The sequence below is a fragment of the Eschrichtius robustus genome, chromosome 6 (assembly GCF_028021215.1).
Source record: "Eschrichtius robustus isolate mEscRob2 chromosome 6, mEscRob2.pri, whole genome shotgun sequence".
NCBI classification, from domain to species: Eukaryota; Metazoa; Chordata; class Mammalia; order Artiodactyla; family Eschrichtiidae; genus Eschrichtius; species Eschrichtius robustus.
The window spans coordinates 3,567,253-3,593,197 of NC_090829.1; the positions used below are offsets into that span (position 1 = coordinate 3,567,253).

The 25,945-nt window shown below is 43.1% G+C and overlaps 1 protein-coding gene across 15 annotated transcripts in view; it reads left to right on the top strand.

The window, feature by feature from the left end:
• THRB (thyroid hormone receptor beta) overlaps positions 1-25,945 on the top strand; it is a 387,344-nt gene that overhangs the window by 338,922 nt on the left and 22,477 nt on the right. For all 15 annotated transcript variants that reach the window (XM_068545826.1, XM_068545838.1, XM_068545836.1 and 12 more), the window contains 3 exons: positions 16,810-16,910; positions 21,773-21,920; positions 24,938-25,143. In XM_068545826.1, coding sequence (XP_068401927.1) covers positions 16,810-16,910; positions 21,773-21,920; positions 24,938-25,143 — 455 coding nt within the window. The remainder of the gene's footprint in view (positions 1-16,809; positions 16,911-21,772; positions 21,921-24,937; positions 25,144-25,945) is intronic.

The following is a 25,945-nucleotide window of genomic DNA, read 5'->3' on the forward strand; positions in this document are numbered from 1 at the left end:
TCTGCTTTCCAATATGTCTGAATGGCAGGCCAGCTCCAAAGACACCTCCACCTAAATAGGATTTCAGCACATCAGGTGCTATTGCAAAGTACAGCAGGCTGGGTTGCCGTGTGCTGGGTGGTGTTTATTCATCTTCTCTTCTCCTTTCATGTGTATGGAGGGACGATGCTTGCCGTATATGCCCAGCTCTCGGGGTGTATGGGCTGGGGATCGCATGCATAGGGTGTGTGTATATGTAAAGTAGAAGCGGAACCCGGGCAGCAAAATGAACTTCTGTGTGCAAGAACTCTATGAAGTACACCCAGCTGCCGGCAGCAACTGCTACATGCAGGCCACTGATTATTACGCGTATTTCAAAGACAGTCCAGGTTACAGTGGTTGCAACGCTCAGGCTGTGCCCAGTAACAACATATATATGGAACAGGCCTGGGCAGTGAATCAGCCTTATACCTGTAGTTACCCTGGAAACATGATGAAAAGCAAGGACTCTGACTTGGACATGGCCCTGAATCAATACAGCCAACCTGAATATTTCACCGAAGAAAAGCCTACTTTTTCTCAACTGCAGTCGCCATCGTACTCTCAGAAAAAAGGTAGGGACCATCTTACTTCCATTTGATCCAAGTCTCCGTGTCTGTCTCTGGGGTGTTTGAAAGGGACACTTTGCATCCGCTTCGTCAAATCTTCGACTTCGAACGCTGAATGTTTGAAATTAAAAAGAGCAGGAAAGAGAGGTTGCTAAGTGATCGAAAGGGGTCCTTGAACGACAGAGATTTCCAAGCACTTTTTTCTTCCTATATGAAAGCTGGATGGAGTTGGTTTCTCGAGGCTGTGTGTATGTTACCTCTAAAGCGTGGGTGCGCGCGCGCGTGTGGATATATGCTGCCCGTAGGGAATACTGTCAGCTTCTTTGCTAAAGAAAATACGTAAAGGCTTCCCCTTGGTGGACAGACACTGAGGCATTTGAAGTGGGATCATTCTCCTCGGCTGAGGTTCAGATTTAAAAACTCATTTGACTTTTTCTTGGCACTTCATAGTACAAGTTTATTTTAGGTAACTAGTAAAATATTTCCGTGATTTTTTTGACAGTACTATAATGTTGATATGTTGGCATTTGTAAATGTTCTTTTTAATATATTTACTTATCCATGTAAACTGTAAGGAATCTACTTGTAATCATAACAAGCTGTAAGAATATAAAACTCATAAAGAAACTGATACACTTTATCTTGCCATTGTGTCCCTAAAGTTGGACACGTCTGCAATCAAGTCAAATGAACTCTGTACGAAACAAAGTGATATAGCCTTCAAAATATCCAATATTCAAACAAGTGCAATATCCACTTCTTTTAATAGACACTGTGGCTCTCCAATGCTGTTTAATTTTCTGTCGGTAGAATCTGTCTTGTATTACCAAAAACTAAAATAAAAGAGGCAAACTGGTAATACTCAAGGAACTTAACAGCAACTGCCAGATAGAAATGCTTTTGAAAATAGCTTAAATTCTAGTGCAAATATCCCAGAAACTCATTTTTCCTGTGAACAATCCACTGGATATTGCAGAGGAGACCAAATGTACAGGTTTCCATAATTTGCAAGAATATAATGCCCTCTGAGCTTCAGAGATGAATTTCTCTATGAAATTAGCTTAAAACATAATGTGGTTTATTTGATTGTAACTTCTATAAAAATTATCATTTGCTTTTCTTAATGCGACTCCACAATTAAAAGTAGCCTGTTTTGAAAACTATTAAACAAAATTTTAAAAAACAAACTAAAACTAAAACCCCTTTTAGTTTTCACCATATGCTGTATTTGTATTTTCTGTGCTATTCCGTAACTTCCAGATATGAAATATGAAGGGAATTACAGCGTAAAACATATTCAAAGTCGTTCATCTGATTTTCATTTAGCTTCACCTCCTCTTGAAAGGCATCAGAAATTCTCATTTATTATAAGGGACACCCTAATGCGAATGTTTGAGGTAGATTGTGTGCTTTCTGTTTCATTTAATATTATACTTAAAAGTAATTTGTCTTTGAAAAGCATTTAACACTGCCTCATTAGACATGCCTGGATATGCCTTTCCTAATGTTGTAGGATCTCAAGAAAATATTGGTCTCTCTCTGTATTGGGGCATTCCACTATTCTTAAAAGTTCTTGCAAAACTTTACAGGCTTTTACTCTTTCTTCTTTTGTCTTTTCACTGTATTTTCTTCCACCTGTGCTGGAGAATATTTGCTTATAAAATGCTAAACCAGCGATTCTTTACTAATCAACTTGACTCATGAACCAGAGGCTAAGACACATTGTATGCATATATTGATGTAATTTCTCAAAGCCATATGCCATTGAAAGGCCACTGCCACCTGCCAAACTCACTCAATCAGAGCAGGCAAATATTCTTAAATGCGCCATTATTTACTGTTACAAGTCTTTAAGTAAATCCCAGTAAAACTAAACCCAGCTGTCAACTGTCTCTTAGGACAAAAGGTCGGACCCAACACGTTTATCCATATTGATCCATTATTGATTTTTGCTGTTGTTGGAGAACATCAGTAGTATCTCCTTAAGGCAAAATTAAGACAATAAACAGGTGTTCAGTGCGGCAGGCCTCATTATTCCAATTGGATTTTTATCTATTTTCATGAAATTCATAATTGCTTCATCTGTGCTTGTCGCTGTCACAACTCTAGACACTCTTCAATAATGCAGCTGTCTTAAATTTTTCATTATTTTTTTAAGGATGGCTTATTCTCTAGCCTTTAGTTGGAGTTTTCCAGTATGTAGAGAATGATCATCAGCTTGTTAAAAAAAAAAAAAGTGTGTATAAGTACACATAGATAAAGTAAAGGAAGGCTACAGAACCCAGTGACAAGACTGGTTATCTCAATAACAGTCTTCAGAATGATTTAGTTCTCTTTGTGTTGTTTGTCTCTGTTTTTACATTTATAACCAAGAGGAGAAAAAGTTATCAGGCTCCTGAAGCTCTGAGAACCTGAATTAAGGAAGAGTCAGAATGCAGTTCATTGAATCAAACTTAGAATAAAACTTTAAGAAGGGGGGGCAGTATAATTTTCACATTGAGAGGGGCTGAAATGCAGACTGTGATGTCTGTCAAATTTTCCTATAGTATACGAGAAAAGACATTTTTAATTTTTAAAAGTTAGGGACAAATAAAAAGAACTCGAGCAATCACTAAGAAGATACGAGCTCCTTAGTTTTTAATCTTTCAAGTAACCTAGCCATGGTTTGTTATGTTAAAATCAGCCAACACAGCCAGTTCTGCTTCACACTTTCTTCCTGGCCCCAGCTAGGGAGGAAGGGAGAGTTAAGTTTAGAAATCAGACGGAGGGAAAGGGAATTGGCAGCCAGGGTGCCGCGACTTCTCCTTCGTGGCAGAGGTTTCAGCAGAGCTAAAAGTCGATATCTTTTTTTTTTTTTGGCGGGAGATGCTAGCTGTTTCCACCAGAAATTCCAGTTACATTCCAAAGTCCCCAAAGAGCTTGAGTCTGGCCGCTCTGCGGGCAGCTTGGCCAATTCGCCTCTGGGTCTGCTTCAACAGAATCCTTCCTTGGAGTGTCTGTCCTGTGCAACCCTCCTCCACAGGATTCTTCGCTCAACATTCTCTGTGCCATCTTTACAGGAATGGCGTGTCCAAAAATGTAGCTAGTGTGTTTGTATCCAAGTTGGTTATCATGTCCAAGAGGGTAAGAGTTTCCTGGTTTTGAGCCAGGATCAAGGAGATGGCGTGTGTTTGTCCTGTTCCATTTGGGGTTTTGATTGCACGTGTGCTTGTTTTACAGCTGCGTTCTTACTAGTGCAGAAAGAAATATTCATACCTGAAGCAGAAACTCCACATAGAGCTGTCCTTTCTGTATCTGTTTTCATTGCCCCTCTGTCTCAGGTCAGGAATCGAAGTCTTTTTTTCATGTTCTGCAGCTCTGTTGACTGTATGTGAATAATTGTGTAGACATGAGAAATGGATTAAAAACAAGAGTTAAGCCCCAAAGAAATACGATCTCTAATTAGAATTTCCTTAGCCTCTTTTAAAGTTAAAGAAGGATTGCTATACAGTAGATTTGGGGATAGGACGGTTCCATGGGCTGCCCTGAAAAAAATGTTACAGGAGAAACAAGTACCCTTAAACCCTAGAATCACATTCAGTCCAGTGAGAGGCAGGCAGAAAAGGAGACCAAAAAAGGGAAGATTCATGAGTCCCATTGCCATGAACTTGAATATGAAATGATGGCACACTATCTCAACTTCTCTTTCTCAACCCTTCCTTCTCGCCTTCTCCCTCCCTTTTGTCTCTTTCCCCTACTATTTCCCCTCTACCTCTCTCTCTCTCTCAGTCTTCCTCTTTCTTCCCCAGTCTCTCCCACCCCTACTCTTCCTCCCTAGTTGGATTTGTTTAATTTAAACACATATATGATCAGTCTGCCCAATGAACCAAGTGTTGTAGGCATCATGTCTTTACAATGTAATACTTAAGAGGTTAATACAACTGCAGACTTTTCTGCAACGCTTTTGTAATTGTAAGGATGCTGATGTAAATGTAGGATTTCAAATTGGGCATTGCCACCCATATACTATGAAGAGTCAACACCACTCCAGAAAATAATAGAACCGTTTTTTAAAAATACAAAACACATTTGTTGCATGAAAGTGCCTCTCAGCACCCAGAAATGCAAGCAGAGGAAGGAACAATAGTCGTTTCCAAACCAAGTCCAAGTGCAGACAAAGCATGAGCTGACTCTTCTTTCTTCTCTTTCCTGAGAATCAGGTACCTGTCTTGTCAAGGCATGTCCTTCAGAGATTTCATTGTATGCCCATCCTCAGGCATCCATTGCCACTCCTCGAGATGAAAGCTAACAGCAAGAATCCAAGGTCTTATGAGAAACTGAAGTCAGGTGCCGGCAGGCTTGGGAAGGAATGTTGGAGCTGTTTATTTCCTGCCTATGGGGTTCACGTCCACCACCTCACATCCCTCCACGAACTCAAAGCTTTTTTCTCAGCTCCCAGCATTCAGGTGCATTCAGCCTGAGGTCCAGTTGCTTCCCGCTCTACCATCTGTTCTGGGCCAGCTTTTAGGACCCCCTTCCTTGTCCTGATACCACCCAGTGCTCGCTCAGGCTCTGCGTTCTCCCTTTTCCACACCCTCATGACCACGGCGCCTCCGTGCGCTGTCCTTGGTACCAGGCTCATCTCAGCGCCCTCTCTACCAGCTGCTTTAGAGAATTTCCTCCGTTCTCCAGGAGACGCCCAGAGTGGTCGGTCACTGCACCCACCCCCGTTCCTTGTCTGCAGAAACTGCCCGCCATGCCATCATGTCCTCTTCTCTGCATGTCCCCCCTCTTCTCCCCCAGAGCCTCTGCTTCCGGCCGCTCGGTGGCAGTTCCTCCCTGCCCTCTCCACCCACCCTCAGACGTTCAGACCCTTTCCATGACCTGTTGGATCAAACACGAACTCCACCACCTCTTCCCTGCCCCAGAGAGTTCCGTCTGGATTCTGGTTTCGTGCTTCCTCCCATACACTCTGTTCCAGAAATCTCAGCCAGTCTCCTCTCTCAGCCATACTTCCCCCCATCCCTGAACCAATGATACTTTTTTCCCAGCCACACCCCAGTGTGTGCCCTGCCCTTCTCAGCCTTCAGGTCACTGATTCAGCTCTCAGCTCATCAGCCTTTTCTATTTAACCAGCACCCTATTCTCTCCAAAAGCCCTGCTCCTGACCAGCCCTGACTTCAAAGACAAGTATCCCTTGCGTAATATAATAGTGCTGAATCATTTGTGTAAATCACCTCTTTTTGAGGAAAATAAAATATATACAATGTGTATTAAACCAGAGTTTCTCCATCTTGGCACGAATGACTTTTGAGGCCAGATATTCTCTGTCGTGGGGCTGAACTGCGCCTTGTAGAACGTTCAGCAGCAGCCCCGGCCTCTGGACACTACATGCCAGTAGCACCCAAGCCTCACCCCTCACCCAGCTGTGACAACCAGCAGTGTCTCCAGATATTGCCAGGTGTCCCCTTGGGGCGAAATCACCCTCAGTTGAGAACCACTGCATTAAAAGCACTTAATATTTGGAGAACATCTGAAATAAAGGATCTTTTGTAAAGGTTCTTTTTGTCATGTGAAAAATCCCTCCTTGGCTTTCAAATTCAAGAGTTTAGATCTTTGTACATTGAATCGTTTCAAAATGGAGTTCACTTGAACATACATATACATATACACCTGCAACGTTGCTACTTACATATATGCGTTAGAGATAGTTCCCATGGTCTGCATTGGGTGCTTTTCATCTTATAGGCGCGTTGACGTCAACTCTGTGTAGATCGTAAGCACACGAAGGCGGTAACCTCCTGTACTTCCCACTCTGTGAAGCTGCAGGGATGCCTTCAGGAGCCCAGTGCCGCTTAGACCAACAGTGACGTCATCCTGATGACAAACCCACTTGCTCCTTCCCTTCATGACATCATGCTGAAGAGCTGGTAGCCCACATTTTTAGATCTAGAGCCTTGAGTCTCATTCTGAATGGATATTCAGATTTTAAAAAGGCACCCATTTTTCTCAAACATGCAGGGCATGAAATAACTGTGGATGCTTCTGTGTAAGCCTGATGCCGTAAATTGACTCTCAAAGCAAAATCAGAGGGAGCCACGGTGCCTGTTTCTGATGACCCTGTCTGCTCTCCCCCTTTCCCCATTCTTTTTTTTTTTTTGGCTGCATTGGGTCTTTGTTGCTGTACTCAGGCTTTCTCTAGTTGCGGTGTGCGGGCTTCTCATTGCGGTGGCTTCTCTTGTTGCAGAGCACGGGCTCTAGGCGCGTAGGCTTCAGTAGTTATGGCTAGTGGGCTCTAGAGCGCAGGCTCAGTAGTTGTGGCGCACCGGCTTAGTTGCTCCACGGCATGTGGGATCTTCCCGGACCAGGGCTCGAACCCGTGTCCCCTGCATTGGCAGGCGGATTCTTAACCACTGCACCACCAGGGAAGTCCCTCCTCATTCTTCTAATACACTTTACCTTCCTGCTTCCTAAACCTAAACAGGTTAAAAAACAGGAACTGATTGGGAATTCCCTGGCGGTCCAGTGGTTAGGACTCGGTGCTTCCACTGCCATGGCCCAGGTTCAATCCTTGGTCGGGGAACTAAGATCCCACAAGCTGGGGCTTCCCTGGTGGCTCAGTGGTTGGGAATCCACCTGCCAATGCAGGGGACACGGGTTCAAGCCCTGGTCCGGGAAGATCCCACATGCCGCGGAGCAACTAAGCCCGTGCACCACAACGACTGAGCCTGCGCTCTAGAGCCGCGAGCCACAACTACTGAGCCCGCGTACCGCAACTACTGAGGCCCACACGCCTAGAGCCTGTGCTCCGCAGCGGGAGAGGCCACCGCAATGAGAAGCCCGCACACCACAAGGACGAGTGACCCCTGCTTGCTGCAACTGGAGAAAAGCCCGCACACAGCAACAAAGACCCAACACAGCCAAAAAAAAATAAAATACACTAAATAAAATAATTTAAAAAAAAAAAAGATCCCACAAGCCAAGCAGCATGGCCAAAAATAAAAATAATAAATAGTAAATAAATAAAACAGGAAATGATCTCATCAGTACCAGAGTTCCAAAACTCCAATGATTATAAGCACCAGAGAGCTGACATTAATAACAGAGAGGCACAGTTGTTCCATAAGGACTACTTAATTTAAATTTTTCAACCATCACACACATTGTTTATATGTCACAGGATAAGATTTTTCACTTCCATAAAGACATACATCATTTCATTTTTCTTGAATTACTTTTGTCTTCCCACTTTTGACAAAGATAAAAAATTCTGTGAAATATTTCTTTACTTATCAAAAGACGATGCAAGAATAAACATAAATGGCAACTGACATTTGGCCTCAGAGTTGGGGCACCTTAGGGAGGGGTGCTGACTGCAGAGAACTAGGAAGTCTCTCTCATTATTAGCAGGTGGGCTGCCCTTCTCTGTTCAATTGATTGTTGCCCTGGGAGAATTTGGGCTCAATATTCCCAGATCTTCTCATTTTTCACATGAAGCAAGAAATCTGGATTTTATGTGAAATCCTGGTTTTAAAAATTGGCTGAGATTTTTAAACACTCTGAAAGCCAAACACTGCAGATGGCCAGTGTGTGTATCCTTTTGATTAAAATTTTGACTGGCTAGTTATACCAGTCTTTTCCCCATCTTAGTGACTTGCATCTTCAAGTGGTTTTAGCTCTAATTGTGGATTGAAAGGCTTTGTCAGCTCCGGAGGGTTGGAGTCTATGGGGACAGGGAGAAGGAAGGTTAGTTAGGGACTTCTGGTGTGTGAAACTGTATTATGCCCAAGGTTAGCCCTAAAAATGAAATATTTTGGTTTCAGGAATTCTTGAGTCAGAAGAAATAATCTAAAACTTGCTTTGCCCCCCTTTTCTGCCCTAAGACTTCCAAGATGAAGGAAATCCAGAGTCCTTTGTCATCATGTCCTCTCCCCTTTTCTGGATTAACAACTCTGACCTGGCCCTCCTTCTGCTTCCCTTTCCCTCCTCTGCCCACACCCCGCAGAGCTCTAGAGTTTGAAGACTTGGAACTCGGGTATCTTCATCCCCTCAGCCAGCCAGAGGGCAAGGTATAGAGCAAAGATGCTCAGTGATGCCATGGGGGGAGAGCGGAGAGACGGTGCTTTTCTGAAGAAAGATTTCGTGAATGGGAGCCTCTGGGTAGCTCTGCTGGGAATTTGCAGACAGTAATGAAAGAACACCTTTAAAGTTAACAGTGCTTCAAGTTTGAACCCCATTTCTTACACACTGGGCCGTACATGGTTGTTAAGTAAATGGATGGATGGAAGGATGGGTGGGTGGATGGATGGATGGATGGATGGACAGATGGACACATCTATGGACAGACAAATGGATGGATGGAGATGGATGGATGGATGGATGGATGAATATAGTGTTTATCAGAGGGTTAAATATTAATGTGATGCAAAATGTTATCTAGTACCAAGAATTAGATGTAAAAAGAGTCAGGATTAGTATCTTAGGAAAAAGCTAAGCAATGAACTGTTCAAGATTTTTTAACTACATAAAGAAATGACATCAGGAAGAAGGTGGCAGTGGGGAAAAAAGCTTAAATCAGAAGGGCCTGAGCTGTGGGATGATTTGAAGAAGTTCCATTAAAATTGGAAAAAAGACTAAACTTGCTAATGGTTTAGCTTCCTTCAGGGTGTGAAAATATATTCTCATCCGATAGCCTGACCCAAACCCCTCAGGGTCCTTAGCACTAACTTCACCATGAATCAGTACCTTTCTGAACTGCCCAAAGGATTCCCCACCACCAATAATAACCACTGCTCCTTTTAGATGCCAGGACTGGTTGTGCTAGGCAAGTGGTCTGACACAGAAGGAAAGATTAGCCAGGTTGGAAATGGTCTCTGAGCTCGGCTCCTCTCCACTTCTGCTGGATTGACCTGCCTAGGCAGCTCCTTCTCCCTTACACCTGCCACCAAGATCTGCCTTATGTTCTATTCCTAAGGACTGTGTGTCTGCCAGCGTGACAAGGGAGGGCCCAGTGTTTCTTCTCCTAGGACCTGAGATGCTGTTATAATTCACTCAAAAGAGTTAAACTAGCCAGTCTTCTGATTTTACCCATTCATGGGAAACCAAGTGAATTGCATTCAGTGCAAACCAAGAAGCCAAGCTTTCTCCCTGTTGCATGATTTCTAGCGCAAATGCTCACAACTTTCCTTCCACATACCAAGTCCCTCTGAGGATCAAATTTTTAAAAATTAATGTTGCCGATGACACGGATAAACCTTGAAAACATTGTGCTAAGTGAAAAGCCAGTCACAAAAGAATACATATTGTACCATTCCATTTGTATGAAATGTCGAGAATAGGCAAATCTGTAGAAACAGAAAATAGATTAGTGGTTGCTTAGGGCAGGGCAGATGGAGGAGATGGGAGGGATAGGCAGTGACTTCTAAAGGTACAAGGTTTCTTAGGGAGATGATGAAAATGTTCTAAAATTGATTGTGGTGATGATTTCACAACTCTGTGAATATATCAGAAGCCATTGAATTGTATGGTATGTGAATTAGGTCTTGATAAAGCTCCTAGCAAAAAAGGTAAAAAAATAATGTTAGTAATTTTTTATCATGTCAACCCATTTTACACGCAGGGTAATACTTAGCAATTAATCAGACATTTCCAAGTGTCCACTAAAAAATCTCCAAGCCCTTGGTTGAACAAACAGATGGAGTTTGCTTTCACAATAATAGGCTTGATAAAGTGACAGCATGGTTTATTAGTCTAAGAAATAATGCATCTGAGAATATAAAAGCTGGGCAAAATACATCATCCTTGCACTATCACATATAGTCATGGGCCTTACCTGTTTTCGGGCGTGATCAACCACGCTTCTTTAACAGTCACCTGGGGCAGCTCGCAGATGCAATTCTCAGGTGAGCAGCCAGGCCTCCGGGATGTGCTTCTCATATTTGTTTCCAGGCAGAACACAATACTGACATTCAATGAGTGTGCACTCCTGGCAGCATGCATTTTCCTTGGCTGGGCGTATTGGCCGGCATGTGACTCATTTGGGGAGCATGAAAAAGCAAAAGGATGGAGACCCTGAGACAGAAGAGCAAGCAGGGGTTAAGTTCTCTAGGAGAACTGGTTACCATGTGATGTTGTCAAGTACATTCTGTAACCTTAAGAGAATCCCCACCTACCTATTCACTATGTGTGGGATTTTACTCGCTGGTGACAGTTATTTAATGATGGATAATGGACTTAGGTGTAATGATTGATGTATCATTGCTTGTGGTGACTGTTTTGGGTAAATAAGATGCTTCCGAGTTAATATTTTAGAGAAAAGAAAGAGATGGGTGGGGTGCACTAGTGAGATCACGTAAGCAACTGCTACCAACTTAAGTAGATGTTTCTGTAGACGTTTTGACGGTTTAACTAAAGACATAGTTAATCACCTATTCATCCACCCACCAAGAAAATAATGTAGGAGAAATAAGAGAACAAAGCAAACCACCCTTCAGACTAGCAGTCAGAAAACAGAAGGAGGGACTTCCCTGGTGGCGCAGTGGTTAAGAATCCGCCTGCCAACGCAGGAGACACGGGTTCGAGCCCTGGTCCGGGAAGATCCCACGTGCCCCAGAGCAACTAAGCCTGTGTGCCACAACTACTGAGCCCACGAGCCACAACTACTGAACCCACGAGCCACAGCTACTGAGCCCCTGTGCCACAACTACTGAAGCCCGCGCACCTAGAGCCCGTGCTCCACAACAAGAGAAGCCACCGCAGTGAGAAGCCCGCGCACCGCAACAGAGTAGCCCCACCCGCCGCAACTAGAGAAAGCCTGCATGCAGCAATGAAGACCCAACGCAGACAAAAACAAATAATAAATAAATAAATAAATTTATATTAAAAAAAAGAAAACAGAAGGAGCCCATTCCACTCGTACATTGAATTATCACTGGATTCCAGGGTTCACAGGAACTTTAAAGGCCAAACAGTTCAACCATCTACGTAAATTGTTAAGCTACAGAGAAGAGAAACCTTCAGTGTCCTACTGCCAACACCAAAGAGTAAAGCAGGCTGGTAGTGGTGAGGTAGGGAGAAAGACGGCAAGGGTCCTGCTTCTTCCTAACTCTAGTGGATATTCTCCGGCCCTCCCAAGGCATGTCCCTCAAGCAACACAGTGTCCAACTGCAGTACAGTTTGTTCCCAAACATGAGGTTAGAAGGAAAAGACCTGCAGTTCTCTCTCCCTTCTCTCTGCCATCTGCACCTGATACCAAGAACTCAAAAGTCTTTACTCTGCTCAACTGTACATAACCTCTAGGTGTTAAGAGATCAAGATGCAGCTTTCCTATGCAGATGGTGAACAGGCACGTGAAAAGATGCTCAACATCACTAGTCATCGGGGAAATGCAAATCAAAACCACAATGAGATATCACCTCACACCTGTCAGAATGCCCATCATGAAAAAGAACACAAATAACAAATGTCGGTGAGGATGTAGAGAAAAGGGAACCTTTCTACACTGCTGGTAGGAATGTAAATTGGTACAACCATTATGGAGAACAGTATGGAGAGCCCTTTAAAAAACTAAAAATAGAGCTACCATATGACCCAGCAATTCCACTCCTGGGTATATACCAGAATAAAACAAAAACACTAATTCGAAAAGATACATGCACCACAATGTTCATTGCAGCTCTATTTACAATAGCCAAGACATGGAAGCAACCTAAGTGTCCATCAACAGATGAATGGGTAAAGAAGATGTGGTATATATATACAATGGATTACTACTCAGCCGTAAAAAAGAATGAAAATTTGCCATTTGTAACAACATGGATGGACTTGGAAGGCATTATGCTAAGTGAAATAAGTCAGACAGAGAAAGACAAAAATTGTATGAGATCACTTACCTGTGGAATCCAAAAAATACAACAAAGTAGTGAGTATAACAAAAAAGAAGCAGACTCACAGATATAGAGAACAAACTAGTGGCTACCAGTGGGGAGAGGGAAGAGGTAGGGGCATGATAGAGGTCGGGGAGTAAGAGGAACAAACTATTAGGTATAAAACAAGTTACAGGGATATACTGTACAACATGGGGAATATAGCCAATATTTTATAACTATAAATGGAGTATAACCTTTAAAAATTGTGAATCAGTATATTGTACACCTGTAATTTATGTAATATTGTACAGCAACTATACTTCAATAAGAAAATTTAATTTAAAAAAATGTAGTTTCCTGACAACATGGATATGTATATTCCATCTGCCTTTAACAGGAGGTGCGTGCTTTAATCATTGGATTACTTTGTTATTTAAGTTACTCTGTGGGACTTCCCTGGTGGTCCAGTGGTTAAGACTCCGCACTGCCAAATCAGGGGGCACGGGTTCTATCCCTGGTGGGGGAACTAAGATACCGCAGGCCACGTGGCGCAGCCAAAAAATAAAAAAAGTTTTTAATTAAAAAATAAATTAAAAATAAAAGTTACTTTGTGTTTTATGAGCATGTGTTTCAATGCACACACGAGCACATGTGCACACACAGTCAAACATACTAATCTACGATGTAGAAACCAAAATGCTACAGTGGTTATCTCTGTGGTAGAAAGTTGATAGGTTAGTCTGTTTTTTGCTAATTTATGTCTTTCAGTTTTTCTACAATGAATTGTATTACTCGTGTAATTTTTTATTTAAAAACTCTGGACTTTATAAGGAACTCATATACACATTGTTTTTGATTCCTAAAGACTGACCACTGGAAGATGTTAGTTAGGTCCAGGGTATTTCTGACCATTTTCACTATGACTCTCCCCCCAATTCTACACACTTGATAACTAGTTGGTTCTCTAGACACATAGCCCTGTTGGAATTTTTATGTTGTTTCTTTTTATGGATTTCTTTATTCCCAAAACTGTATTTGGAATAAATCAATGCCTCGTGAGTTTTCCTGTAGATTTTATTAGTATTTCTCCTTAAATTTGAGCACCATCTGTTACCTAGCAGATAGCGGCATACCAGCTTGGGATTTGGGGTTTTTTGATCACGTAAAGAGGAGACCTAACCAGCAAGCAAAGACTCTCTTTGAGTGTAATGAATAGTGGGTTTTATAGACCAAAGTAGACAGCTGAGCAAGGTATATAAAATTCAGACTTCAAATCTCCCCTTTTGGTGATGGCACCTCAACCAAACTGGCCTGGACGTAGTGATTTTCATTTCTCTGTTGTGGGAGTATGGCATCTCCCTTAAGCTGTCCTTAGCCCCGTGTCACTCTAGTAAACCCAGTGATGAGAGCCATCAAAGAAAGCAAGACCGAATCTAGTTGATTGGTGAGCATGCGTGTCCCCAGATCACTAAGTCTTAGATGAGCTTGAATCTGGATGTCTTAGTGTTAATCTGAGTGGAATTTTGGTTGTTTTTTTTTTTTGTTGTTTTTTTTTTTTAACCAAAGTTCAAACTTTCTAAGGCAGTTTTCACGAGGCTGGAAGTTTGGGCTCCTGTGTCTGCATTGCCAGCTCTCTCAGAAACCCTTGCCGAGACCCTGAGCCTTCTCAGGCACACCTCCAGACTTCAACCTGCCCGTCTGCACGGTCCAGATACAAGCCTCTTCCCTTGCGCTCTTCACCACTGGCTGACAGCAGCGATCTTGAGAAACTGTGATTCTATCCATCAGAGGAAGCAGGTGCCAAACACTGGGGTTTCAGCGTGAACGATACGATCCCTGCCGTCTAGCTGGAACTGTAAATCCTGCAGTGAACCAGAGATCATGGTCTAAAGGGAGGAAAAAGTTCACAGGTTGTTAAGATGCAGATAAGACAAGGGCTGCCACTGGGGAGGAATGGGAGCGTCCAACCTGGACTCAGGCTGGGGGTGGGCGGGAAGGCATCTCTAAGACTTTCCCCCTTGTGATTTGGACACTGCCCTGTCCCAGTACTGACCTCATTATATGCAGATGATCTGTTATTGTCTGTTTCCCCCAAAACACTGAGAGCTGCCCCAAGAATTAAGACTTAGTCATCTTTAGATCCTTGGCATGTTGCTGCCTGGCACATAGCACCCCCATATATATGTTGATCGAACGGAACCATCCTCTTTTATCTCGTTTGTTTTTTTAATAAGAGCTTTATGGAGACATATTTCACATACTATAAAATTCACACATTTCAAGTGTACAAAATATGTTCATTCAAAGCAATGGTTTTTCACTCAGTGGTTTTCAATATATTCACAGAGTTGTATACAACCTTCAACACTATGAAATTCCAGAACATTTTCATTACCTTGAAAAGAAACTTTGTACCCTTTGGTGGTCATCCCCCATTCTCCCCTCCCTCCAGGACTTGGCAACCACTAATCTAATTTCTGTCTCTAGGAATGTGTCTATTCTAGATATTTCACACAAATGGAAGTATCTAGCTTCTTTCACTGCATGTTTTCAAGGTTCATCCTTGTTGTACCATGTAACAGTACTCCTTTCCTTTTCCTGGCTGAATAATACTCCATTGTACAAATATACCACATTTTGTTTATCCATTCATGATTTGATGGACATTTCAGTTGTTTCTACATTTTGAATTTTATGAATAATGCTGCTTTGAACCTTCATGTATGAGTTTTTGTATGGATACATGTTTTCAGTTCTCTTGGGTATATACCTCAGAGTGGAACTGCTGGGCCATATGTCACTTTGTGTTTAACCTTTTGAGGAACTGCCAGTGTTGTTTGGTTGTGCTATCATAATATCACAAGTTTGCAGAATCTTTTTTTTTTAGATGGCCTTATTCATTCTACCTGAAGTTAACTGTCTATTTTTAGAAAAAGACCAACATAACTTATACTGGAGGGCTGGAAGTCAGGAGATCTGGATTTTACTCTCTGCTGTTAATTTCTAGTGTGAGCCTGAGGAAGGCCAAACCTCTGAAGGCCTGTTCACCTCAAAACTACCTGCTTTCCCAGGACCTTTCCAGCTATAAAGTTTTCTGAATTTATTGCATGCTGCCTTGGTTCCAAAGTGGATCAAGTCCCCTAAGAACAAGCTCAGAAATAAGCCTTTCGAAAGAGGCTGTGCTATCCAGAGCACCCCAGGTGTCTCAAATCCCAGCCTCTCTGGATCTCTCCATATAAGCCCAGGCCCAGGGATTCTCAATTCTAGATGTACATTAGAATCACCCAGAGAGCTTTTAGGAAATTCAATGCCTATGTTTCCACACCCTAAAGCCATTGAAATAAGATTCTCTGGGGATTGGTCTCTCAGATTCAGTATTTTTAAACAGTTGATTCTAAGATTCAATCATTTTAAACAGGGTGATTCTAAGGTTTAATCAGGAATCTATTGTATTACAGTGTTAGGAAGAAGAAAAGAAACTGTTTCCCCAGTTCAGTAATCTAAGTTAGCGATTGGGGTGTGAAAACGGGTACAAATCCTTTCAGGAGCAAAGAACAGGTTTCTCTTGAAAGATCTTATATTTTCTTTTTAATAATTACCCATAATGTTATGTATGACAAAAATGATAAATCCACTTATGAATTTTTTTAAAAATCCCGGCCTCTCTGCCACATCCATTGGCTGCAAGAGCCTCCAGGCCTGTTCCCATCTCCACAGCAAGAGTGAGCACACCTGTTTCTAAGGCATTCAGAAATCCCGGGCCTAATGTTAACTCTGTAAATGTGAACTGAGGTCCTAGGGAAATATAAGATACTGAGAAAGTGTATTAGGTCACTTTTTTTTTTTAATAAATTTATTATTTTATTTATTTATTTATTTTTGGCTGTGTTGGGTCTTCGTTTCTGTGCGAGGGCTTTCTCTAGTTGCGGCGGGCGGGGGCCACTCTTCATCGCGGTGCGCGGGCCTCTCACTATCGCGGCCTCTCGTTGCGGAGCACAGGCTCCAGTCGCGCAGGCTCAGTAGTTGTGGCACACAGGCTTAGTTGCTCCGCGGCATGTGGGATCTTCCCAGACCAGGGCTCGAACCCGTGTCCCCTGCATCGGCAGGCAGACTCTCAACCACTGCGCCACCAGGGAAGCCCTAGGTCACTTTTTAAAATGTTTTCTTGTTCAATGTTTTCCTTACCTTGTATACTTAAAACTAAGTGATCACAAGATGTAAACTGTAAAGCAAAAATTGTATTAAAATGTACCAAACAAGTCAGCCTTGCCTCCTCACCCACCTTCCTCATATCCTCTCCTGGTCCTCCTCCGGGCTATGGTGTGTCTTTCACATGCTCTTGTTTTCTCACACGCTTCTCCTTTCCTTCTTCACAGGCTACATCCCCAGTTACTTAGACAAGGACGAGCTATGTGTCGTGTGTGGTGACAAAGCCACCGGCTACCACTACCGCTGCATCACGTGTGAAGGCTGCAAGGTAACTGCCCTGGGGCCAGTGAGCCCTGATCCTGCCCCTTCCAGGAGTCCTCCAGAATGCAACCTGAAGTTTAAGTTCCTGTTAGAGCCAAATCCCGACATTCATGGCCTGTGTTCATCCTCTTCATTTTGGGGGCCGTATTCAAGAACTGAATTTTTTTTTTTTTTCCCAAATCAAAAATAACTGGATGAAGTTTTGTGACAGTGTGAGGTCTGGTGTTTTAGACGGGGAGAAAATTGATAAAATGAAAAGAAGTTAATAAAAGCCTCCCTTTGAGTTTAAAAATGCATAGATATTTCATAACATGCTATCACCCCAAGAAATAACCATTTCTCCTCCTGTTTTATCTCCACTGTTTAAGGAGACACAGTTCACTCCAACCACAAGCTATTTGCCAGTGTGAATCTGAGAGAATTTGCTCACTTTTAAGGGTTCCATTAGGGAATATCTTTGAGGCTACTTAGGTTCAATTATATTCTGAAATTATCCAAACTGGCTTAGGGCACAGCCTGCAATAAGTAAATTCTGGTCGTCCATCAGCTAATTACACGCTCTCCAGACCCATCTTCAGGAGACACTTGACAAGAAGACACCAGTGATCAACAGTCAGTTTACCTCCCGAAGGTGAACCTGAATTTGCCTACTTACATTTTCGTTAACAAAGTGAAGATGAGTTTCTGGCAAACACATTTTGGTCCAACAGCCTAGCCTAGAAAATAAAGTCCACGGTAAAGGTAAACAAAGCTGAACCCAGTGCTTTCAGCTAATGTTTTATAAAGGAGGTAGTAAGTCAGAGAAAGGCTTTAATTTTTTGTTGAATGTTTTATTTACCTTCTATATTTTAAACTAAATTATCAGAAGATATGAACCCTAGAGCAAAAATCGTATTAATGCTTATAAAACAAGTCCGTCTTTCCCCCTCCGTCACCCACCTCACCCCCTCCTCTCCTTTCCTCCCTCCTACTACCCTCTTTTCTCCTAACCTTTGACCCTAAACCACCAAAATCAACAGTTAGCTCGGTTTCATACTAACCTGTCTCATTTCCCTGGTGGAAGATTTCCCATGCAAACTCCCTACTTTTTGTGCACAAAATTAGGAAACATGTAGCCTACTGATGCGTTGAGATGATCTATCCATTGAAAAGAGGTCATTTTTAAGATCTCAAGGCAAGACTGTTATTTTGGAATGTGACGTAATATGTTCTTATTCATCCAGGCCCCTTTGATCTAGAATTTGTTACCTTTTAACAAAGACTGAGCTAAAGGTTGTTATTACATCTGTGGAAGTAATGTCTTAAGGAGTTTAATGGAGTTAATTACAAATAAGTTGCAGCTGTTTATTAACTGGGACACTTGCAGACTGTCTCTTGAAAGCCCAATTCTATCGGCTTGCTTTGAAAGTAATAAAGCTGCATGAGTTTAGATACTTTCTCTCATTCCAAAAGCTCACTAATTCAAATGGGTCTTTTTTCTAAATTAGCCCCAATTCATAAGGCTTTTACCTACCTGATTATGCAGCGCTGAGATTCTCTCAAATCAGTTTTTAGTGACAAATTTTGAATTCTGGGGGAGACTGTAATGACAATTCCATTTATTACTCAACTCCCAAAGTGACTCTAAAGACCAAATGTGCCTTACAGAGGACTTAATGATCGTTAGCGATGGACTTAAACGAAGGAGAACCAAGCCTATTAACCTATTAATACGTGTCTCTGACTCACCTATGTCTTCATGATGATCAAGAAATCCACTACCCTCTTCTCCCAAGATCACAGGGTGTTTGGGGCCTGATTCAACTGAGGTTTACTTAAAAGAATCAATCATGTAGCAGAAAGCTAGATTTCTCAGCCCTGGTGCCTTTGTCTCGGATCAGAATCCTGTTTCCAGGATAGCCCCAATCATAAAATCAGAAAGCCTTCCTAGGGCGGTTACACAGATCATTTAATGTAAGGACAGAGTGTCTTGGAAAAAGACAAAAGAGGTGGTCAAATGAAACACAGTTTTGAAAAATGGCCAAAGATGAAAAAAGTTGCGCTTCACATCTTGTTTACTCAAGCCTGTAATTTCCAAGTATTTCTACCCCATACTCGTAGTGTGTAGAGGGAGAATCTTTTTTGCCTGTTTCTGCCCTGAAGACAGTGGAAATCTTTTGGAGATGTTTTGTCTGTTGTGATGGGCCAGTTTTCATGCATCTTTTGTAGAAAGAATGTTGATAGTGCCCCGAGTAAATCACTTTTTAAAGAAAGACTCTAAGCTTTTTTAACAGTTGCCCAAATATTGAACTAGGAGGGTGACAGTTCCTTGTAGCACTGATTAGTGCATCATTTTGGACCACTAAGGAATGGATCCAGTTCTTCTCAAAATGCAGAGAAACGAGTCTGATGTCAATTTATAAAGCAAAACCTCCGCTCACCCACAAATCATCAATGAAAGATATGTTCTTATTCAGTCCCTGGGACATCTCTTTTGTCAGCTCACTGCTAAAAAGAGCTTTTTATAAGTAGATTCTGTTAAGTATTTTCTATCCAAGTTCACATCCAAAACTTAATTTTTGTCCCTTTTTAAAATTAAGAGACCTACCATCTTTAACATTTACTCATATAAAGTGGTCCCTTCATGTGGGAAAATATGCTTTTAGCATAGCTTAGGGAAGCCCAACATCTTAAAAGGGATCTGGTCCATGAAGTGTCCGAGAAGCGTCAGCAAGATAAGCCACAGAAAAGATGGCACTATGAATAGCGAAGCCTGCGACCTCAACATTTTTTCCAAATAAGCCAAGTATAAGTTATTTCATTCATTCCTTGTAAAAGCTCAGAGTAGCCTTTTTTGGAGAAATGGACGTTACCTCTGCATCTGGTGTATCACCTGTTCCCACCTTCCTGTTGACTTACTCCCCAGTAGGCTTCCGCCACCCAGAACACAAGCCAGCGTGAGCAGATGGGGGAGAAAGGGTCTCCCAACTCCACAGTAACGATTTTCCATCTTCAGAGCAGCAGCCGGCATGCTCACTGGAGGCCCCGGACTTAGGTCGCTTTGCGTCCTCCAGAAAGAGGATGCCAGCCAGTCCTCCCTCCTCCCTGTCTGTGACATATGTCTCCTTGCCAGAATCTCTGAGTTTCTTCTGTCTTTCAAGCAAGTGTAACCCTTGAAGGCTGGATTGGAGGGAGGGGGATGGGGTGGAGGAGCGGGGGCAGCTTGTTTTTCGTTCTGTGCAGGCCCTGACGTCCCAGCTTTGGCAGGACCGCCCACCTTGAACACCCGGGAGACGCATGTTAGCAGCTGCCCCCTGTGTGCTTTCGGGAATCTTAGGACAGTTCATCGATGTCATTCAAACTAATGGACTCAGAGTTTAAGGATGCAAAGCCAAATACAACATGACAGTTCTTCCATTAGGAATTGAGCAATAGTGATATCAGGGGTTTGCAAACATGCCCCAAAACCAAGTCCATGAGCTTCAGTTACTGCTGTCATTTTTCCATTTTATTCTGCTATGCCCAGTAGAAAATCCTACCTTGGACCTTTTCATTACAAGGAAGAGCTCCTGTGTCTGAGTGAGGAATATGCAAGTGGTATAAGTACATAAAGCCAGGGCAAGTTAAACGGGATAATTACAATTTGGGTTAGCCTAGATGAACTGGCATTTCCGTCCAATTTATGCAACAAAGTTGGAGGTCCCTTTAAGGTTTAGTGGACAACATCCTTCAAAATTTGTTGTGCCTTGCTATTCTACTAAACCATAAAACGATGTGGTTATTTTGAGGGGTGGGTGAGACGGGACTGTTTATAATATGTTCATCTAAAACATTTAAATAATACAGTAAAATTGGACTCAATCTATATCATGTAAGCCAACTCCTGGGTTCCAGGCCGAGTTCCAGCATGTACTTGCCATGTGATTTGGGGCAAGTGATTTAACCTGTCTAAAGCTTAGTTTTTTAATCCCCACGGTGGAGATATTAAGAATACTGACCTCAGAAGGTTGTGGGAGAGACAGAGGCCATGACACTTGTCTGCAGCACTTTGCAATGCGCCCCTCACAATACGTGCTTTCTGCCATTCAAAATTCCTGCCAGACTTGAGTATCATGTCCAGAAAGGTTCTCATATGACACAGCCTTGAGGATGTTATGTAAATCACCGAAGCCTGGAACTGCATTGTATTCTCAGGTGGCCCTCTCCCATACCTTGAGAGAAGAAGAAACATTGAACTTTAGGGCGCATGTCTACAGATATTGGAGAAAAAGGGTGCTAGGAAAGGAAAACTCCAGTGCCATGAGCTATGGGAAAAATTTGGTAAAGAACTTGGAATTTTCTCCTCCCCAAGGACTGTTGTTTCAAGGGCTATCTGAGCTGGTCATGGCCATCTCAAGAGTCGAAAACCAGAATTAAACTAAATCTCTAAAGGCAATTAATGCATCCCTTTAAATACTAAATGATTAAATTAATTAATAATTAATTAATAAAGCATCACAAGCATCCAGCTCTTATTTCTCCAGTATAAAGTGTGGCAAACCTCTTCAGAGCTTCATGTAGCAACACAATTATGGCATGAAATAATATAATTTATTTATATGACTCATCGTTTAGAAAACGTAAACGCGAACGTGAGATTTTCCCGTTAGCCTTGAGTAAATGCCAAACAAGATAAGAAGAGACTCCGTAGCCTCTGACATCTCCCTCAGATTTAGAATTATTTAGATTCACTTTGGGCCAACTGCCCTATATTTGAATAGGTAGAGCTATAGGCCCGTACAGAGGTAAGGTCTAAAACCGTCCATCACAGTCAGGAAGATACAAAATGCTGGAGTCACTTATTTCTAGAAAATATGAAATGGTTGTCTTGGGTCTTTCTTTTTCATGTAGGGTTTCTTTAGAAGAACCATTCAGAAAAATCTCCATCCATCCTATTCCTGTAAATATGAAGGAAAATGTGTCATAGACAAAGTTACAAGAAATCAGTGCCAGGAATGTCGCTTTAAAAAATGCATCTACGTTGGCATGGCAACAGATTGTAAGTAACCTTCTTCCTTTGCTTCATATTCAAGGAGTGTTGACTGGGGAAAAGGTTGGCTCAAGGAAATCAACCAGGCAGGAAAGAAAGCAGGAACGCAGGTGGACAGAGGGAGAGCACCCAGCATTCTCAGGGACCCTCACTCCCAGCCATGGCTGGGCGGTTTCCACCCTCCCCTCCCCATCAACTCCTGACTCCGAAGACATCCAGGTGATGGGTGAGGGACAGAGGTTAAATTGTCCCCAACATGCTTGCAGGACAGTCAGCAGTACTCTGTCTGCACAGAGGTTACAGATGAGAGGTCTTGTCCTTCCACCTCGATAAGGTGTAATTTTCCACACAACATTCATGCGGTGAGAACCACAAGGACTAATATTTTTTCAAAAGCAGAGGCAGGAATTTATTTTGTGGACATTTTTGGAGTCAGGGCACTGGTAGAAAACATCGTGTTCAGAAATTTCTAAAGAATGTGAACTTGAGTGCTATTGCATGACTCATTCTGCAGTTGGTTTTTTTGTTATATTTTTAGCCATAAAAACATTCCAAGCTGAAGTCATCCTACCCAGTTTTCAAAGTGCCACAGCATATGGTGGTGAGATTAGCCGTTGGGGTCTCTTCTCCCCACACTCTGCAAGGGATTTACACCAGTCACTTTAATTAATCTAATTATGAAATAAGAATCGTGTCATTCACAACATGTGACCTCCCTTTTGCCAGGCATCAGGGTTTCTGGTTTCCACTGGCACAAATTTTTTTGCACATCAATGAAGGAGTCCAACTTTCAGTTTAAAGTAAAAGAAAGAAAAGAAACAAGGAAAGCAAAAAGAACGCAATGAGGATTCTTCCTTGTGAAGAGGAAATAGTCACAGCTACATTTATGCGATATACAGGGTTCTCTCAGCTAGAACGACGACAAAAAATCTCTGGGACGTCCTGGTTTGCCCATTAAAGAAGACAGAAAGAGGAATCTTTTCTTAAAAAAAAAAAAAAAAAGAGGAGGGTTGTGTCTGGGCATGAGGCTGGAAACCCTGGTTTAATCCTTCACCTCTGGCTGAGTTCTTTGTCTTGATCTTTGAAAGGCTTTTAGCGGTTGCCAACAAAATGCCTGCTAAGGTTCTATGGAAATGAGTGACCTGTTGAAACGTCCATTGCACTGTTTTATTAAGAAGTTAAAGATATGAATGTTGATGAAGTTTAAAAACTCAGTGTTGATCTACACTGGGTGGAAATTTGAGTGCACCTTGCTTGCGAAGCATTACAAGAGCTCAGGTTTTATAATCAGAAAAGCTGTTGGAGTCCCAGGCCTGCCACTTACTAGCTGTGTGCCCATCGGACTTAACTTCCGGTTTCCTTGTGTGAAGGTATCGCCAGCCCCACAGGTGGTTTTCAGGAACAAATTAGATAACGCACATCCAATGCCACGATCCCTGGCACCAGGGAAGCATTTGGGGAGTGAGGTTATGAGTGTAGCCCATTCCTCGTCTCCCTTAAGGAGTGAATCATGATGACTTCACAGGGCTCACCCATCCTGCCCACATGTCTAAGTGCTCCCCTGACTCTGATGAGCCAATCACATCTCCACGATTGGGGTTTCATTCTTCTGTTTGTGGATTTGCCAGGCACCTCTGGTTCTCTTCCTCTGCTACGTTTGCTTTTTTTTTCTTTCCCTACCAGGTCGCAGCTTCCTCAAGAAATGGCCCTAGGACAGTGATATTGTAGGACCACAGTCAGCGGTCCTGGGTCTTGCCTGGGCTCTGCCATGAACTTGCTGTGTGACTTTAAGGAAGTCATGATCTCCTTCCTCCTCTGTGAAGGAGGGAGTTGCACTAGATAAGAGCTGAGGACCCTCCAGTGGTAAAACCCTATGACTCTGTAGTACGAAACCTGAGTCTTTCCATGCCACTGAGAGCTACTGAGAGTCTGGTGAAATGGTTTCGTTTTGGAAATTAACCACAGAAATACAGGTTTCTTGTTACCTTCCCTTCTTATTTCCCTTTTGCATAAATGATAAAAGTCATGGCTCTACTTCCTGAGCACGTGTAGTGCATTATCACATTGATACCCTGCAAAGTAGGTATCACTGATCCAATTTTTTAAAAGATTTTTTTTGATGTAGATCATTTTTAAAGTCTTTATTGAGTTTGTTACAATGTTGCTTCTGTTTTATGTTTTGGATTTTTGGCCGCGAGGCATGTGGGATCTTAGCTCCCCAACCAGGGATGGAACCCGCAACCCCTGCATTGGAAAGAGAAGTCTTTTAACCACTAGACCGCCAGGGAAGTCCCTTGATGGGATTTTATATGGGAAGAAATGAAAGCTCAGAGAGCCCCAGTAACCTGCCAAAGGTCACACAGCTAGAATGTGGTAGTATCGGGATTCAAACCCGAGTCTTTCTAGATTCCAAAGCCTGGGCTCTTTAATCACCTTTGAGGGTTGACCAGGTAGAGAGAAACGCAAAGTGAGTGCCTGTGAGGCCTGAGCTAGGCCCCGCCACACTCCAATCAGCCTTCAGGAAACGAATGAAGAGTTAGACTCCTTTTTCCTTTGAGGAAGGGATCGCCAGCCTCTGTTTACGGCTCAAGAACATTTTGAACCTGAAGTTCTTCTTAGTAAGAGCCATTTGGGGGGGCGGAAGGAAGGAACAGAAACCCTAAGAGTGAATTCAGATGATTGGCTAGACAGACACACCTGTGAACCTATAGGTAGGATGGGCTTTACCTGTCTCTGGTTCATTCTTATCTAGGGGCCCCCCCTCTGTGGGGCTGAGATGCCCAGTGTCCAGCCCCCATCCCCCCGCCCCGCCCCCATCTTTGTTCTAGAAAGCTGGCTAGGCATCGGGAGTTTGGTGCTGGGGCTAGTGGTGGAAGATGGCTCGTCCATAGCAGTTTGCTGCCAAGGGAGAAATGGCCCAGGGTGACCCCCGCAGGCCCCCTGAGCGGGCTATGCACCGGCCCGAGCCCCCGCGGGTCCGCCAGGTGTCTGGGGAGTATCTGTTCTGTGTCCCTCCCCGCCCCCAGTGGTCCTGGACGACAGCAAGCGTCTGGCCAAGAGGAAGCTGATCGAGGAGAACCGGGAGAAGAGGCGGCGGGAGGAGCTGCAGAGATCCATCGGTCACAAGCCCGAGCCCACCGACCAGGAGTGGGAGCTCATCAAGACCGTCACCGAGGCCCACGTGGCCACCAACGCCCAAGGCAGCCACTGGAAGCAGAAGCGGAAGTTCCTGGTAAGGCCCCGCCCCTTCCGCTTCCGCTTCCACCTCTGCCCGCTGCGTTTGGTCCTCAGAATCCGGGATGCTGGTGTCCTCGCTGCATCTTATTGACTGGAGCAGAGTGCAGAGCCGGGATATAAACCCAGGTCTGTCTGACCTTCTCCTGCCTGTGAGTCACTGAATTCTAATGCACTTATCTCTTTGCTTTTGCTGTAAGGGCAGCCCTGGATCAACTAATTAGCAAAACTCTTTACCTGCTAGCTTTCCCTTTTTATACCTATTTCTTCCTTCAGATGCCCATTTATATACATACTTAGTCCCCTAAACTCACTCCAAAATATCCCCTTTAGAATCACCCCTAGAATGAAGTGACTCATATCTCAAACGTATTTTTATGCCAATAGAAGTCAAAATGTTGAGTTTAAAATAAATTATCTCGTGTCCAGGAGGACAATGGGAATGGGGAGAAGGGATGGGGGAGGGGAGTGTAAAGAAAAACAGGCCTTTCCAGACCCTTGGAATATCAATGTTTGATGTTTTTATAAAAACTAACCATCGTGAAAGTCCTTCCTTCTATTTCTTCTTTGGACTTCACAACGCTTTGGGGTAGGTAGGCTGGAATCACTATCCCCGTTTTATAGGTATACAAACCAAGCCTTCAGTGTCTCGCCCGAAGATCACAATGCCAGAAAGTGGCTGGGCCAGGCCCAAAGGCCAACTCGGGTCTGTTGTCCCAAGCTCCCAGATGCACTACCGGTCCCGCCACCGGCTGGTGTTTGGCTGTCTCAGAGACTGACCCAGCTCTTAGTTTATGACA